The following is a 17,509-nucleotide window of genomic DNA, read 5'->3' on the forward strand; positions in this document are numbered from 1 at the left end:
CATGTGGAGCAAACTTAGACTTGCTCTGTTTGTCCTAAAGGCAGGAGTAAGAGCAATAATGGACATTTCAAGGGGGCAAGTTTAGACTTGAGGCCAGCCAAACTTTCTAACAATCTGACCTTCCAAAAGCAGAATGTGCTGTCCTTTGGAGGGCTTTAAGCAGAGTCCAGGAGGCCCCTGGTCAGGTGCCACTATGGTTCTGTTGTGTTTGCTACCTGAGAATCAGAGGGCCTGGGGGAGGAGATGCAGCAGCAGACAGGCTTTCAGATGATGAACTCTTTGGTAATATAGTGACCATGATAGAAATGAATACAAAATAGTTCTTCTTCCAGTCTATGATAATAATGACCAAGTGGTAGAAAAAAGGAGGCACTCAATGTAAGAAAGCATGGTTGGACTGTGATCTATACAGTGATGAGACTATAATAAAAGCTCCTACTTGTATCTTTTGGCATCAAGCCGAACAAGTTTTTTCTTTCCTCATAACAATCCTCCAAATACTTGAAGACTATAATCATGTTACCTTTAAAATTTATCTTATTGAGGTCTAAACATTTCCACTTCCTTTAAATGTTCCTCAATGTGGAATAAGTTTGAGGTAGAGAACATTAAGTCTATCAATTCCTCCATTCTGTACACCATGTCTTTCTTAATGCACTCTAAGATCCAAGTTACTCTTTGGTTACTCTATCACACTGCTTACTCACATTGATTTTACAATCCACTAAAACTCCCAGATCTTTTTCATGATAACTATTATCTACCTCTGCTTTCCCTTCTTGTACTTTCAGTTGATTTTTTGAACCCAAGTATAGGATTTTATATTTATCCCAATTAAATTTCATATTTTCAGGTGGAACTTAGTATTTGGTCCACTTACCTGGGTTGTTCTCAGGGCATTGACCAGGCTGGGGGTGGGAGGATGTTTCCTGGCATCAATCACAACAGTCAGTCCTGTGGACTTGTCTTCTTGTCTGTGGATCAGAAGTCAAGTTGTGAATCACATTTGGATAACATGGGGAGGAGTAGGAAGAGAGAAATGGATGGGGATGATGAGGAACATTCTTTCACCAATAGGAAGAAATGTCTCTTAATTAGCTTCTCCTACTAGTTACCTCTGTTGGTGGGTGAGGGGAACCATATTTTCAGAGCCTGGCCCACAGTAGAATGGTATGTTCCTAAAGGACAATGGTTCATTGATCATCAGATCAATGATCTTTGATGTTTTAGGAGAGTGAGGATCCAAGGTAATATTTTGGGCCCCAGAATTAATCTTCCTTCCTTCCTTCCTTCCTTCCTTCCTTCCTTCCTTCCTTCCTTCCTTCCTTCCTTCCTTCCTTCCTTCCTTTCTTCCTTCCTCCTTCCTTCCTTCCTTCCTTCCTTCCTTCCTTCCTTCCTTCCTTCCTTCCTTCCTTCCTTCCTTCTTCCTTTCCTCCCTTCCTCTCATCTTCCTTCCTTTCTTCCTTCCTTCCTTCCTTCCTTCCTTTCTTTCTTTCTTTCTTTCTTTCTTTTTTTCTTTCTTTCTTTCTTTCTTTCTTTCTTTCTTTCTTTCTTTCTTTCTTTCTTTCTTTCTTTCTTTCTTTCTTTCTTTCTTTCTTTCTTTCTTTCTTTCTTTCTTTCTTTCTTTCTTCCTCCCTCCCTTCTTTCTTTTTTTCCTTCCTTCCTTCCTTCCTTCCTTCCTTCCTTCCTTCCTTCCTTCCTCCCTCCCTCCTTTCTTTTTTTCCTTCCTTCCTTCCTTCCTTCCTTCCTTCCTTCCTTCCTTCCTTCCTTCCTTCCTTCCTTCCTTTTTCTCTCTCTTTTTTCCCACCCTTCCTACTCTCCTCCATTCTTTCTTTCTTAGGCAGTGTGCGATAGTGAAAAATACAATACACTGAAGGGAGTTCTAGTCTCTATATGGCCATTCACTACTTATATGATCTTGGATAAAGCCTCTCCTTTCCTGATTTTCATTTTCTTTTCTAAAAAAAAAATAAACAAAACAAAACAAAAAAGATGTTGGATTAGATAAGAAATCATATATAGTACCTTCCAGCTCTAACATTTCACATTATATAGTCTAAAACAGGAGTTCTAAATTTGATATCTGTGAATCTTTTTATCCTTTGTAGTCCTTTGTATTTCATTTTATGCATTTAAACAATTCTTCTAAGAAGAAATCAGTAAGTTTCACCAGATTGCCAAAGGGGTCCATTACTCAGGCAAGTTAAGAACCCCTTGTCTAAGGTCTCTTTCAGCTCTGATATGTTATATTCTATATCCTTCCTTCTAGCTATGGCATTCTATGTTTTATGTTCCAAGGTCTTTTTCATTTTTGACATTGTAACTCACTCATTTTGCAGAACTCTTCCTGACCCAATCAACAGTCTGCTTGGGGAATAAATACCCTTCACCCATTCCTGAAAGGTGCCCTTTGGGCATCTGCCAGCTGGTTGGCAGAGGCAATGGCAATGGTGGACCCTGAGTACTTCTTCCTAGTGACTAGACCTCCTCCATTTGATCCCAGAAGGTTCTGGGGAGGCATCCCCCTCCTTCCGGTAGCTTTAGGCTGACGGGGTGGGCAGCCAATAGCTATTGCTTTTAGAGTTGGGGCATTGCCCAGTATTGCCTGTGGAGAAAGGCCTGTGAAGTAATTGGTTACTCCCTTTTCCTGGGAGGAAACCTGTCTAGACATGTGACTCAAGTTCTCTAAAATCACTTCTAATGAGAACCAAAAAGAAAAATAGACCATCTCACACCTTGGTAAATAGAACCAGATGCCAAAGCCCACAGGCTACCCTGGGAATTCTTCATTGAAGAGAAAATCTCATTACCACATGGGAACATGGATACACACAAGAACATATGCTGACCCAGAAATGTGTGCATGTTCACATACACAAAGCTGAACCTTCAGAGACACACACATAAGAGCATACTAGCTTGTGCCCACTGAAACACAGACCTGAGCAGATAGATAACAAATTTGTACAGACTTCCATGTACAATTCAATCCAATGCTCATTCATTAAATCATTGGCGAGCCAGTGGTAGATACGATAGAGACCCTGCTTTCAAGGTGTTTATGCCCACAGACACAGGCAGTAGACAAGACAGTTGGACATCCACATACACGGACATACACTGACTTTTTGGTGGGTAAAGCCAGCTCTCTGTGTTCATGCCCCCAGCTGCAGAAGCTGGAAAAGGGTTGTTTGGCTGTGCCTTTAATGGATCATAAGCCTTCAGAGCCAGAAGATCAGATATTCCAACTTCCTTATTTATGGGGGAGGAAACTGAGACCCAGAGAAGGAAGATCTCTCTGTGATTTAACAAAAGTCCAGGCTGAAGCATCCATCTAGCCGAAGGATCTCATACCACATCCCCTTTGTTCCTGAGATCATTTCTCAGACTGAAGGTTCTCTTGGAGGAGTTCTTATCACTCTACTAATGCCTATATAATATGATGTGAGGGGCACCGAACAGATCCTTGTCCAGAAGTCTCTCTCCCATTAGTCTGCCCTGCTTAAAACTGATCAAGAGATCCCTTGTTGGATTAAGGAATGGCCAGTTAACATGCAAATATGGTACCCAGATAAGGGAAGATATCAATATAGCTAGCATCCCTTACACAAAGCACACAAGCTGACAGAGGCAGGTCACCGATGTTTGGAGGTAGCAAGGGGACCTGGCAACATGCTGAAGATGTGCATTCTGGCCTGGGGGAGGAGACCTGAGTTGGGCCAAATACCCAGAATGTCTAAGGGGAGCATTTACCTGATGGGTTGGGGTGACTGGGGATGAGGATCTTCAGCTTTACAAATAGGAGCCGGGAGAAGAGCAGCAGGTTACCTCTGCCTAGGCCCTTACCCTGACACAGGACAGACATCAGTCAGGGGTAAAAATCCCCTTTCTTTGCCAAGTTGGATGAAGTGATTTCAAACAAATCCAGCAGATGGCAGCAATCTCTTTCTGGACAGGGTCCAGACTGGCCCAGAGACTGTACCATTCCCCCTCCTCTATTCCTGAATCTCTGCTCCAAATAGCTGATTGCAGAAGCAAAGCTTATTAGCCTGGAGTATTTCCATGGCCTCGTGGAACCTGCCAGCTCCTGTCCTGAGTCTCCCAGCAAAAAATCCTGGCCAGAGGCAATGGGCCTTGTGACAGGAGCCTGAGACAAGAAGGCTGGGCCCAATTCACTGTGTGACCTTGGACAAACATTTTCCGCTTTCTGGGTCTCAGTTTCCTCTTCTGTCAAATGAAGGATTAGACTAAATGACTTCTAAGATCTCTATCATCTCCAACATTTTATGTTCTAAGTTCTAAAGTTGCTTTTTGTTCCATTCCCCATTGGGTCTTCAAAAGCACCTTCTGCCATGGAAGCTAATAATGGTTGAACTCCTCCCTCGGTTTTGAAGATCACTCTAATCAGGCCCCATCCTTTCCACAGTGAAGATCATAATCTCTTCTATTTTTCAGAGACATATGGGCAGTGTAGTGTGGCTGGCAAACAGGATTAGGGGGCCAAGCTCCGCTTGCTGCAATGGACCCTGGTCAGACCACAGCTTAAGTGCCGTGTCCAAGACCGGTGCCATCTCTGGGGAAGAAAGATGGAGAGTGCCAAAGGAAGGGTCTTAGGAACTTGTCATTAAAGCATCTGAGCTGAGGCATGGGGGAGGGGAGGGGAGAAGGGATATGATCTTAATGTAGACTTTAGAAGGTTCAGGATGCCAAAATTCTGTACAGGGAAATATGGAACACACAAAACAGCAAAGCGAGGCAGCTTCATTGAAGGGACAGTCTTAAAATATAATGGGCAGCCAGGGAAGATGACAGAAGGTGAGGTCTGGTTTATTGGGACCCTGGAAGAATTGGGTGAGCCCCTGTAGGGCCTTGCAAATAATAGGGCATCCTCACCAACCAGTGGTTGGTGGGTTTTTACAGGTGGAGTCAGTCTGGGCCTGGGAACTAGTAAGGTCATGCAAGTTGGAAGGAAGGAAGATTCCTGGGGAATTTTTGGTTGGTAGGAAAAGAGACTGTGGACCATAACTGCTGAACTTATTCTGGCAGGGTGACTCAAGGACTTTGAACTTCCTTGGAGTTCTTCATTTTGGAGAGCAGGAAGGCAGCTATGGGGGTCATTAGGGAGGGGGCAAGAGAACTATTTTTAGATATTTGAAGACCTGTCATGGAGGAAAGGGCCTCGATTTGCCTTTTTGGTCCCATATGGACAATGGATGGAAGCTGTAAAGAGGGAGCCTTACTTTTGATACAAAGAAATCTTTTTCATAACTCCAAAGTAGAGGGGACTGTCACAGGAAGCCCTTTATTTTTTCAACCAAAAGCTTATTGACATCCTTGGTATGAGGGATAGTGAATTTTGCTCAGTTACAGGTTGGTTTGAGGACTCTTCCAATTCTGAGATTAGATGGTTCCATAGTGAGATTATGATTATTTCCTTTTTACAGGTGGGAAACTGAGGCTCAAAAAGGAGAAATGATTCCTCTCCTCTCCTGTCCTTTATCCATCCCACACACGTTGCCTGATTTGCAGATATCACCCACTGCCATACCTTGGGATGGAGCACAGGTAGATGAGAAGCTTGGTGACTTCTCTGGCTGAGCACCATGGTGCATCCCACGCTGAGCCACTCGCAGTCACCTGGAGCAACCGCTTCCCCGTCTTGTCTTGGCTACCTGGGCCAGAAGAAATCAAAACAGAGTTAGTTGTTTTAGCTTACTTGGTTGGAGAACTATTCTAAGAAGACTCAAGTCTTAGGATCATAGGTTCTAAGGTTTAGAACTGGAAGGGAAGCTAGAAGGCATTTAATCTAATCTCCCCTCCCCCTATTTTACAAAGAAGGGAACTGAGACCCAGATATGTTGAGTGATCTTCCCAAGGTCACACAGGGAATAAGTGGCAGATATGGGACTGGTCTGCAGGACTTCTTGTTGATCTCTGACTGGAGAGCACACACTTAGCTTCATATTGTTCCAGGAAATCAAATGATTTTGAATCCTGGGATAGGGAAATAATTATTAAAAAGGGGAATAAGTTTCACTTTAGTTCCTAGTTATAGATTGGAAGAGAATGAGAGAGCCATGAATGAATCAGTGATGAAAACAGCCCCAAAGGGTATGATCAAGCATTTCCTGATCCAGCAAACAGATGTGATCTCTTTATCTGCTGTCTGATACACCATAGCAATTTGTATCTCTCATCGTTTGCCTTGTAAAGATCTGTGTTTCTGTGTTAGTCTTCTACTAGAACATGGCATCCGTGGATCTTCTACTAGATCAAGGGGAAACTTTGTACCCCATGCATCAACATTGAGCACACTGCAAATGTTTGGGAAATATTTGTTGAATGGCTGAACCAAGAGAGTTCTTCAACTGACCATTAAGATCCCATCAGTGACTATAAACATTTCAAAGACAGGTTTTCAGTTTGACTTTTATATCTCAAGTTCCTATCATAGTGTTCAACACATACTGGGTACTTAATGAATGCTCATAAAATTCAATTCAATCAATTGATTTCATTTCTAGTCTCTTATAGGTCTTCCTACTTTTTTTTCCCTTTTCCTGCTCTACCACATTCTTCACATGATAACAGAATCCCCTTCCCTAATATTACTTTGGCTATTCTTGCTCAAAAGTTTCAGTGGCTCCCTATTATCTATTGAGTGAATTCCAAGCACCTTTATCTTGACAATTTAAGGTCATCCTCAACCTGACACTGCCTTATATTGTCAGTCTTATCTCATGTTATCCCACTTCCTTCATGCTATACATCAACTAAAATGAACTCCTTCCTGTGTCCCAAAAATGGCCTGTGCTTTCCCCGCCAGTTTCCTACACTTAGCATGGGAGAGAATGTTGGTAGAGTGGGAAGAATGCTGGCTCAAGATTCAAAGTACCTGGATTCAGAGCCTACCCCTGTATGATGTTATTGAACACACCATTTAACATCCCTGGGACTCAATTTCCTTCTCTGTAAAATGAGGAGTTAGACTAGATGACCTCAGATCTCTTCCAGGTCGTATAATCTTATAACTATGAATATTATCTATTCTTGCCCTTAGCTTATTGAATTCCTACTTGGCCTTTTTAACCTAACTCAAACACCGGCTTTTTCACAAAACTTTCCCTGATCTCTATTTCTCTCTTTTAACATCAACCAGACCACAAGTTCTGCTTCTAGTCTGAGCCTCAGAGCATCATCTGAAGAGCTGTCACTGAAGGATCAGCCCTCTATCCACTGTACCACTTAGCTGTCCTACATTGTACTTCATTCCTCCCTAGTATATTTACCTTATTAATGAATATATGTTAATATTGGCATTGTATATTATGGTAATTTATTTTTACAGTGTAAACATAAATGTGAACTTTGTGAAGGCAGGATCTGTGTTTTATCTAAATGTTTTCTCTCCCCTAGCTCTGAGCACAATGCTCTGTACATAGAAATTTAATAAACTGAATAGATGCTCTGCATTTAATAAATTTTGCTGAATTGAACTCAAAGAAAGCCTCCTTGGTGGCCAAGTTGGGGTACCAATTTTTTTAGAGATGGCTATGAGTGTCCAGGCTAAAAAAGCCTGATATCTTTTCCTCTGGGGAGTTTGTATTCCAGGCAGGCAAAGGATAAAAACCAGTTCTGTCTGAAGCACTGTGATAGCCTGAGAAAATCAGGGGAGGTGTGGTGTGGGGGACATTGGGGAGGGAGAAAGAGCAATTTACAGGCCTTGCTTTCTATATTTATACTTGCAGATTTTCAGTCATGAGATTCATGTCATGTAATTTCCTGTTCCCGAGAAGACTGCAGCGTCTGTTCCCATTATCCTCCCTGTCATGAGGTGTTCAGCTTGGAAGCCATCAACACCCCATCTGTTCAGCCAGCAAAACTGCTGTTGGGCCCTGACCTTTGTAAGCTGCCCTTGATCTTCTTGGCTTGGCTCCCCTCCACGCTGCTGGCCCTCCTCAATAGGGGCCATGGCAGGGCTGCCTGACCCTCACTCTGGAGCTCTCTCTCTCCCCCTCCTCCCTTAAAAAATAACCAAACCTTTGAATCATAGAATATCAGAGCTAGAAAAAACCTTAGAACAATAATAATCAACAGCATCTCTAAAGAACTTTGTGGTTTGCAAAGTGTCATAAATATTACCTCATTTGATCTTCACAAAAGTACTGGCAGGGAGGTGCTATTTTTATGCCCATTCTACAGAGAAGGAAACTGAGGTTTGGAGAGGTCAAGCATCCAGGTTCACCCAACTAATTGGCGTCTGAGGAAGGGTTCAAACCTAGATCTGAGTTCCACACTCAGCACACTACACACCATGTTCCCTTGTTGGCAAGAAAACAGAATATCAGAGCTGAGGAAAACCTAAGAACAGACTGACAGAAGGGGCAGTGACCACATTTCTGGAGGCCTTTAAGATTTATGAAGAGCTTTCTTCACGACAGCCCTGGGAGGAAGCTGGTAAAAGGGTTATTATTTATTATTTCCATTTTGAAGATGAGGAAAATGGGGCTCATACAGGGGAGTGACTCATAACGCATAGTGGTTGGCCTGTGGCAATTTAGTAAATGTTTGTTGATTGATTGTACAAGGTCCTATGTGAAGTAAGCAGCAGAATTAGGACCCTGGACCACATTTCCTGACCTCAAGTCCGGGATCTTTTCTCTACAACAGGATGCCTCACCTAGAAACAGAGAGCAGGCTAGCCAGAAGGAGCTGCGGGCGTCATTTAGGGCAATGCCTTAATTCTGCGGAGTAGAGGAGACTTTCCAGAAGCACCCAGCAAGTGATTCTTCTTCTCTAAGGTCAACACTTGTTTCACTATTCTATGATGCCTCTTTTCTCTCATTTTTCCTTCTTTGCCTCCTTCCTCCCCTCTTTCTGTCATCTCTTCCTTTCTTCCCTCCTTCCATTTTTCTTCCCTCCCTCCCTCTGTCCTTCTCTTTCCTCCTCCTTCCTTCTTTCCTTTTTTCCTTCTCTTATATCTACCAGCCCTTTGAGTTATTCATGTATAAGGCAGTAGAATGTTAGACTTATAGCTAGAATCAAATTCTGTCTCAGACACTTACTAGTTAAATGATTCTAGGCAAGTCATATAACTTTTCTGTGCCTCAGTTTCTTCATCTGGAAACTGGGAATAATAATAATACCTCCACCTCACATTATTATTATTATTATTATTCTTTAGTCATTTTTCAGTTGTGTGCAATTATTTGTAAGCTCATTTGGAGTTTTCATGGCAATGATACTAGAGTAGTTTGCCATTTCCTTCTCCAGCTCATTTTTCTAGATGAGGAAACTGAGTCAAACAGGGTAAAATGACTTGTAGACACTAGCTGTATGACCCTGGACAAGTCTGAGGTCAAATTTGAAGTCAGGTCTTCCTGACTTTACCCCTGGTTTTCTGTTCACTGGGTCACCTAGTTGTCCTCTGCCATCTAGCTATCCCTCACAATATTACAGGGAGGATCAAATAGGATAACACTTTTAATACACTTTGAAAATTTTAAAAGCATCACACAAATGTTACTGTTATTACTGTTTGTCATTTCACTTTGGTTTGGGGAAAGGGCACAATAGAAAAAATTGCTGGATTTAGAATCAAATGACTGGAGTTCAAATTCTGCCTCTTACCTTATTTATATGACCTTGGCTAAATAGTTTAAAGTCCTTTGGCCTCATGTGTAAAATGAAGAGATTGAACTAATTGATCTTAAAGATCTCTTCTAATCTAATGCTAGGATCTTTTGATTTTGTAATTCTTCTGCTACTTTGGTGTTCCACGACTTATGGACATTAAGCATTGCTGGAGATTTTTGGTCAGTTAACAAACCAACAAGCAGCTATTAAGCACCAACTATGTGCTGTGGATTATGCTGAGGATACAAAGACAAAAGCATGGTCCCTATTTTCAGGGAGCTCATGTTCAAATTATGGATATTCAAGAGACAAAGTTCTGCAAAGCAGGCAGACTGTGATGACAGAAAACATAGTTTTGGGGGCAGGATTTTGAACTTCCTGATACCAAGTCTAGGACTCTGTCCATTACATCCCCTTGGTTAGTTGATTAAAGAAGGAAACAATACCATATCTTTCAATGAAAGTGCCTAGGAATGGAGTTGGCAATTCATTCTGTGGAAAAAGGGAGAAGGTCTAGAGCAGTGGTTCTGAAACTTTTCAGTTCAAGACTTATTCAGATTCTTAAAAATTATTGAGACCTCTAAAGAGCTTTTGTTTATGTAGGTTATATATGTTAATAGTTACAATATTAGAAATTAAAACTGATGAAATTTTAAGACATTTATTAATTCATTTAAAAATAATTGATTTATTTCATGTTTATAAAATTATATATATATTTTTTTCCTGAGGCAATTAAGGTTAAGTGACTTTCCCAGGATCACACAGCTAGGAAGTGTTAAGTGTCTGAGTCCAGAATTGAACTTGGGTCCTCCTGACTTCAGGGCTGGTGCTCTATCCACTGCACTACTTAGCTGCCCCTAAAAATAACATTTTAAATGAAAAAAAAAACCCTCTATTTTCCAAAATGTTAGTGAGAAAAGTGGCCTTGTTTTACATATTTTTGCAAATCTAATGTTTGGCTTGATAGGAGACAGCTGGATTCTCATTTCTGTTTCCATATTCATTCTGTTGTGATAGATTATTTTGGGTGAAGTGCATGAAGGGAATCTGGTTTCATATAGATATGTAGTTGGTAAAGGGAAGAGTATTTTAATAGGCAAATAATATCCTAGTCTCATTACAAAAATAGTTCTGATCCTCCAGACACCCTGTTTTGAGTACATTTGGGGGTTTAAGGATTATGCTTTGAAATACACTAGTCTAAAAAATAATCAGAGATCTCACTGAGGCCTAAGATTCCATGAATCTTAGAGATTTTAGGTCTTAATATAAGTCTCTATTACTATCTGCCAAGCCTTGTGTTAGGTGCTGAGGCATAAAGATGAAAGACCCCACAGTCCTTATAAAAATAAGGGAATAAAATGTGAATAGGGAAATAAAAAACTCCAAATAAAGTAGTCTGAGAGACTTGAGGAAGCAATTTTCAACTAAGAAGATCAGAGAAGGCTCCAAGATTCCTCTTCTGTAAAATAAAATCACTTAGCCTGCCTAGGCCTTAGTCTCCCATCTATGAAATGAGGCGATAGGAATGGATAGTTCCTAGATCCCTGATCTTGTAAGAGATGGTATCTGAGGTGGGTCTTGAAGGAGGGGAAGAATTAGAATAGACAGAGGCTGACGGGCATGGAAAGGCTCCCTGGGGGCATGGAGAGGGCAGAATGGGGGAATATCTTCCAACCTCTGTCCCCACTGCCACTTCCCTTGCCTCCTTTGCCAGCGAGTGGAGCAGTACCTGGCAGACAACCTATCCCTGAGAGTAAGATCTCAGTTTTCAGATCCCAGACATGGAGTGGCTGCTCAGAGAGGGAAAGTGCAGAGTCTCTTTCTTGGAGGTTCATATTCAAACTGGATTTAGCACCAAAACCCTGGGTGGAGGAGGCTTCCTGGGCAGATGCTTTGGTCTGACTGGAGCCAGCTATGTGAAAGAAAAGGAAAAAAAAAACCATTAAGTTTTCTAGCAAGTCTGTTAGAGTAGGTAGCTGCTTCAAGGAGGAAGTATCTCTCTTTCAATACAAATGGATGAGTATGGATTTTTAATGGAAACTGCTTTAGCAAGTCGGCACTGGTCTTTGTGTTTTGTTTTGGGTTGTTTTCTGGAGGGGGTATGGGGAGGTTTGTGTCTGAATGGGGAAAATAAGAACTGATGGATGCCTTTCTGCCTGTGGAGGGCAGCATGATTTGATAAATGCAGGTTTTTGAGGGATTAATTAAATTTATACTATCCTAATCTCTCTTCACTTCTAGCCAGAGCTTTAGGTTTTTCAAAGTCCGCTATTATTCACCATTGAATTCAGTCCTCATCATACCCGGTGTGTTGTAAGGATTTGGAACCTGGAGATCTGGTTCCAATCCACTTGCTTGTTACTTTGTAGTGAGGCATTATGGTCCAGTAAGTAGACTGATGAACTTGGAATCAGAAATACCTACTTCCAAGCTTGCCTCTGACACGTAAATGTTAGCTGTGTGAGGTTGTGAGCAAGAAACTAATTTTTCTGTGTGTCAGCTTTCTCATCTGTAAAACAGATCTCACAGTACAATCATAGGTTTGCAACTGCAAATAACTTCAGAGGTCAGACAGTCCACCCTGTGCATCTTACAGAAGACAGATTAAGCACTGACACTGGAGTCAGGAAGACCTGAGCTCAAACCCAGTTTCAGACACCTCCTAACTGTGTGATCATAGGCATATCACTTACTGAGTTTGCTTAACTAAAAGTGGGGATAGTGTCTTTAAACTGGCATAATTGATTCTTGACTAAGTCAGAGGCTTTTAGTTATTATTTTTCTTTGTAAAATGCCCACAAAACATCCTTTTAATAATATATTATAGAATTTTGCAACTAATAGCAATTCAATTCACTGGTTTGTAGTTTGCAGATTCTATCTGCTTTCCAAATTAATCATGAAGACTTCCCATCCTTTTTTTTTTTCTTTTGCACTCTCCCCAAATTGCTTTAGATAGGGCTTATTTGAAAATTTTATTTTATTCATTTTAAAAGTAGGATTTTTTCAATAAACCCTTACTTTTTAGCAAAATAAAAAAATAAAAGTGGGGATTAATAATAGCAGTGATCTCCCAGTGTTTTGAGGATCAAACAAGATAATATTTGTAAAATGGTTAGCATAGTGTTTGTCACATAGTAGACACTTAATAATTATTTTTGCTCTTCCCTTCCCAATACAGATAAAAGAACTAAATCTGGATAACGTAATGGGGCTTGGCTAAGGTCACACAGACAATCAGTAACAAACTTGGGATTTGAACACAGATCTTTAGGCTCTCTATATACAGTGCTCTTTCCACTATAATGACATTATTGTGAGACTCAAATGAAATAATGTATGCATAACTTAAATTCTATATAAATATTAGCTCTCACTTGTATAACCCTGGCCAAGTAATATTTCTAACTGTGAGTTTCATTTTTCTCATCTGTAAAGTGGGGGAATAGGAGCAGAGGACCCTTAAGATTCTTTTCATTCCTAAATAATCTGTACAAGAGGAATGATAAGTGTGTTTCCACCAAGAAAGGCTATTAGAAAATTCTCTCCTTGCCTCCCATGGGGCCCCTTGGAGTTGCTTATGTGTCGTATTACCTTTTCCCGAGGATTTTGCTCTGCTCATTTTGGGGGAGTAAATAGAAGACATGATTTTCCAGGGTCCATTATGAAGGTGTGTGATTTTCTCTAGGGGAGCAGGGTTCTGTGAAGAAGGAGATTGTCTCTGCCCTTTCAGGAATGAAAATTTCTGGCTGGTTGTGGGGGACCCTGACTTAGAGAGAATTCTACCAGAAGCAGCGGGGGACTTGAGAAGTTTGAGGTAGCATTGTAGTCCTGTCTCTTCTGTTCTGCTTTCCTGGTGTACCGCTTTGTGAGCACTGGCCACGTGAAGTTGGGGAGAGGAAGCACGGCAGGGGCTGCTTCTGAGCTGTGGGTTACTTAAATGCTTTCCAGCTGCAGGTTCCAAAGTCTGTTCATTCTTTGATCTATCTGCTTCTTCTTTGATGGCAGTCATTAGACCAGAACTGAAGCTCACTGGGTTCTGAAGAGCAGCTAAGTAGGACTCCCTGTAACGACACCTAGAATTCTGGTACTGAGAAGATCCATTGAGCTTTCTTCTCAAGCATGGTGTACAGGGCCCATCCTCAGAACTCTCTGGCTTCCCACAAGTCCATTTTTCAGACTCTGATGGGAAAAAAGAAGCCCCATTTATCACTGATGGAGATGGCATCTTTTGAGTAGGAGATACCATCTGATCCTTCAGTGGTTCTTTCGTATCTGAAGAGATGGACTCATTGGAATTCATTGTTGACTTAAGTGGAGAATATGCTCTCCTCTCTTTGGAAATCTTGAGTAGATCTACATAATCCCCCTCAAGGTTCTGGCTGATCATCTCATCCATGTTAGGAGCAGCCAATCTGTAAGATTTCTTCCAAGATCCTGTTTGTTCCACTTTGATGAGTCCTGGATACTTGTTCCTAGTTGATCTCCAAGACCCTGTATCTTTATTATTGAGTACAGGCTGAGAGCTGGCTGTGCTGGGGGGCTTTGGGTTGCTACTGGACATTGTCTGAAGCATCCCTCTGGGAGTGCTCAAATCTAGTGCTTCCAACTGGAGAGACACTTGAGAGGGGGAAGGATCAACCACTATTTGGGGTTTGTTGACAAATTTGGGGGCAGTTATTTTTACCCAAGGCACTGGAGAAACCCCCTTTTCTGTGGCCACCAGGCAGCTATGCAAGGGCCCTCTCCCAAGGTCTTGGTTGAGACCCTCTAGCCATTCCTTTGTGAATAGAATTGGGTATGATGACTCAGGAACTGGTCTTTCTTCCACACATCTCAAGTCCTTGGAAAGGCATTTAACCATGATGCAGACAGACTGTTCTTCATGGGGTTCTGCCTGTAGGTAGAAATCTCCCTGACGTAATAGGAGGGGGTTCAGTGGTGCTAGGTGAACCACCACCTCTTCCCCAAGGCATAGAGGCCAACCGGTGTGAAGGAACAGGCAATGTGAATATGGAGCCTGAGAGGGGAAAAACAATGAGAGTTAGTGAAGCAGGAACTAGGAAATTCTGAGCTGGAATTCATTTCTTCTACTTTTCATATTTAAAAGAAGCTTTCCCAATATCTACTGGCAAATCCCAGTCTATTTGTATATATTAAAAAACAAACTGAAGACAGCCTTTGGGGCACAAGCTAAAGAAGCTACATCACACATGAAAACTGATCAGTGAAAGCAGAGGAAATGGCCATATAGATGCCCCATAGCGAGTCAAGTTATTTTATTAGTCACATATATTACCCATGCAAGTGATCCTTTATGTGATTTCTCTGGTTATGTCTATTCCCTGCATGCATCGTCCAACTCATTTATGGCATGGTAATCTAGGGTATAGAGTACATCTGTATCTATGAGGATGGGGGAGAGGTAGAGATCTTAATTATCCCATATTTTGTTATACTTTTCAATTAAATGCCTTTTGATTTGAACTATTATGTCCTCTGGTTAGTATGGTAAAGTAAACATATTGATTGTGTATTTGGTTTTACTTGATTCTACTTTCAAAGATGAGCTACTTTTTGGGGGGGGGAAATGGTAGGTGATAATAGTAATAGAAAAAAAGAAACGATCTTTGAAAAAATGTGTAAAAATACACATAAGAGAGGAAGAGGAAGATCAGCAGGGGATATATACAAATGGTAGTTTTGTTATTATTGTGTTAAATCAAATATACACTCCCCAAAATGCTGTATACAATATAAGTTTCCAGTTTTATACACAATCCTCTTTTCTGTTCTTTCTATATTGAAACATTCATATTTGTTGAGAATATTTGTTCACATTTATTAGGTTCATAATAAAAAAGGAATTTTTTTTAAAAAGAAATATACTGATGAGAGTTTATAAACTTTGAGTTTGAGTGGATGCTGGACTCACAAAAGTGCTTTAAACTTGGTATAACTTTCTTAAGGCCCACATGTGAGAGGAATCTAGGGCATAATGTTATCTTTTGAATGCATGGCTAAAGAGAATTTTATTCTGTAGAATAGAGTTTCCCAAACTTATCTGACAGTGGACTATTTTTGCACTTGAAATGTTTTAATGGAACCCATAAATTTTGGTGTATGGATGGGGCTGCAATCCAAGGAATTCCCTAGGATGAAAATGATTTAGAGAAATTCATGGTCAGAACAAAGAATGTTAAACTTGTCTTTATGTTTCCTGATAGCAATGTGTAATAAATATTTTAATTCTTATATAATTTCATGTTTAATATTTTAGACCAAAATATTACTAACATCAATATTTTCTCTAAGAATCATTATTCATATTGACTTGGATATAATTATATTTCATCTTTACTTCTATGAGCAACACAAGATATTACCATATCACTTTTTCACTTTAGTGACATAAGGCAGAACCAGGCAACTTCTTTGTAGTAGAATGTAAACTATTTGTGGGCAAGTACTATCTAAATTTTGACAATGTGTTTCTGTTGTCTATCACAATGCTTGGTCTATAGTAGAAGAAACTTGTTGATTGATTCACTGCTTCCATAGTTATAGGACAGAATCCTTTCATTATCCTATTCTCTACAATGAATATTCCAAAGATTCTCATTCTTCCTTAAACTTCCCAAGGAAGACCTTTCCTCATCCTCTCAGAAGAGAGCCTTACCTCATATTTAATCAAAAAACCTAAGATCATTTGCCAGGAGCTTTCCTCATCTTAATCATTTAAACATCTACTATACTCTTCCTTTACCCCCATCTGATAAAGAGATGGTCTTCTGTATCTTCTACATGTGCCTTTCATTTGATTCCAACCCCTCTTGACTTAATAGTCCTGATTATTTTCCCCACTCTCTCTTATCTTTGATTTCTTCCACCTCCTTCCCCCTTCTTCCTGATTTCTTTCCCGCATTCCTAAAAACATGTTCATGTTTCCCACATTCTTAAAAGCTCTCATTTGATTTCAGCTTTTCCTACTCATAGCTAACTTTTTTTTGAGAAAGCTATTTACACTTGATACCTCTATTTTCATTCCTCACAATTTCTTCACTTTTCTCTTTTGACCTCAACTGAAAATGTCTTTCACAACAGGTGGTACAATGGATAGAGAACTGGTCTTGGAGTCAGAAAGACTCATCCAGCCTCAGATCTTTACTGGCTATGTGGTTTAACCCTGTTTGTCTTGTTTTTTTCATCTGTATAAGGAGCTGGACTATTCCAGTATCTTTGTCAAGAAATCTTCAAATGGGATCATGAAGAGTTGGATATGACTGAACAACAAATGATCATTATGACATAATAATAATAAAAATTTAAAAATAGCTAATATTTGCATAGCACTTTAAGGTTTGCAAAGAACTTTACAAATATTTCACTAGAGCTCCACAACAACTCTGGGAGGCAGGCACTATTAGCTTCCTTTTGCAGTTGAGTAAATTAAGAGGCTAAATAACCTGTCTAGGGTCATACAGCTAGCAAGTGTCTGGAGCCATGTTTGAAATATGGCTTTCTTGTCAGGGTTCTGTGACTTCTGAGTCCAAAGGTATTATGACCTCTGACACTCAAAATATATTTTTAAGGATGCAGCTTGCTGTAGTGAAAAAACTGAACATGGAAAATACACACACACACACACACACACACACACACACACACACACTCCCCTTGGAAACACAGACAGGTACTTAGAGAAAATCATTCAGGCAACTAGACATTCTCAGAGTTGTGTTCCTTTACTCCTACAGAGCTCTCTCCTGATTATATGGTGTTCTTGTTCTCCTTCCTGACAGCAGAGCAGCTTTGAAATATGAAATCCACTCAAAAATAATGGCTCAGAAATCTGCTTTATGTAATC

At 40.5% G+C, this 17,509-nt stretch overlaps 1 protein-coding gene across 1 annotated transcript in view; it reads right to left on the minus strand.

Annotated features, from left to right (window-relative positions):
- The window catches only part of KIAA1755 (KIAA1755 ortholog), a 72,112-nt gene that overhangs the window by 33,089 nt on the left and 21,514 nt on the right, over positions 1-17,509 (minus strand). The window contains exons 3-6 of the mRNA XM_012553563.3: positions 13,237-14,662; positions 11,372-11,554; positions 5,549-5,672; positions 881-974 (exon numbers count right to left, since the gene is read on the minus strand). Of these exons, the coding sequence (XP_012409017.1) occupies positions 881-974; positions 5,549-5,672; positions 11,372-11,554; positions 13,237-14,662 (1,827 nt within the window). The remainder of the gene's footprint in view (positions 1-880; positions 975-5,548; positions 5,673-11,371; positions 11,555-13,236; positions 14,663-17,509) is intronic.

This window comes from Sarcophilus harrisii, chromosome 2 (genome assembly GCF_902635505.1).
Source record: "Sarcophilus harrisii chromosome 2, mSarHar1.11, whole genome shotgun sequence".
NCBI lineage: Eukaryota > Metazoa > Chordata > Mammalia > Dasyuromorphia > Dasyuridae > Sarcophilus > Sarcophilus harrisii.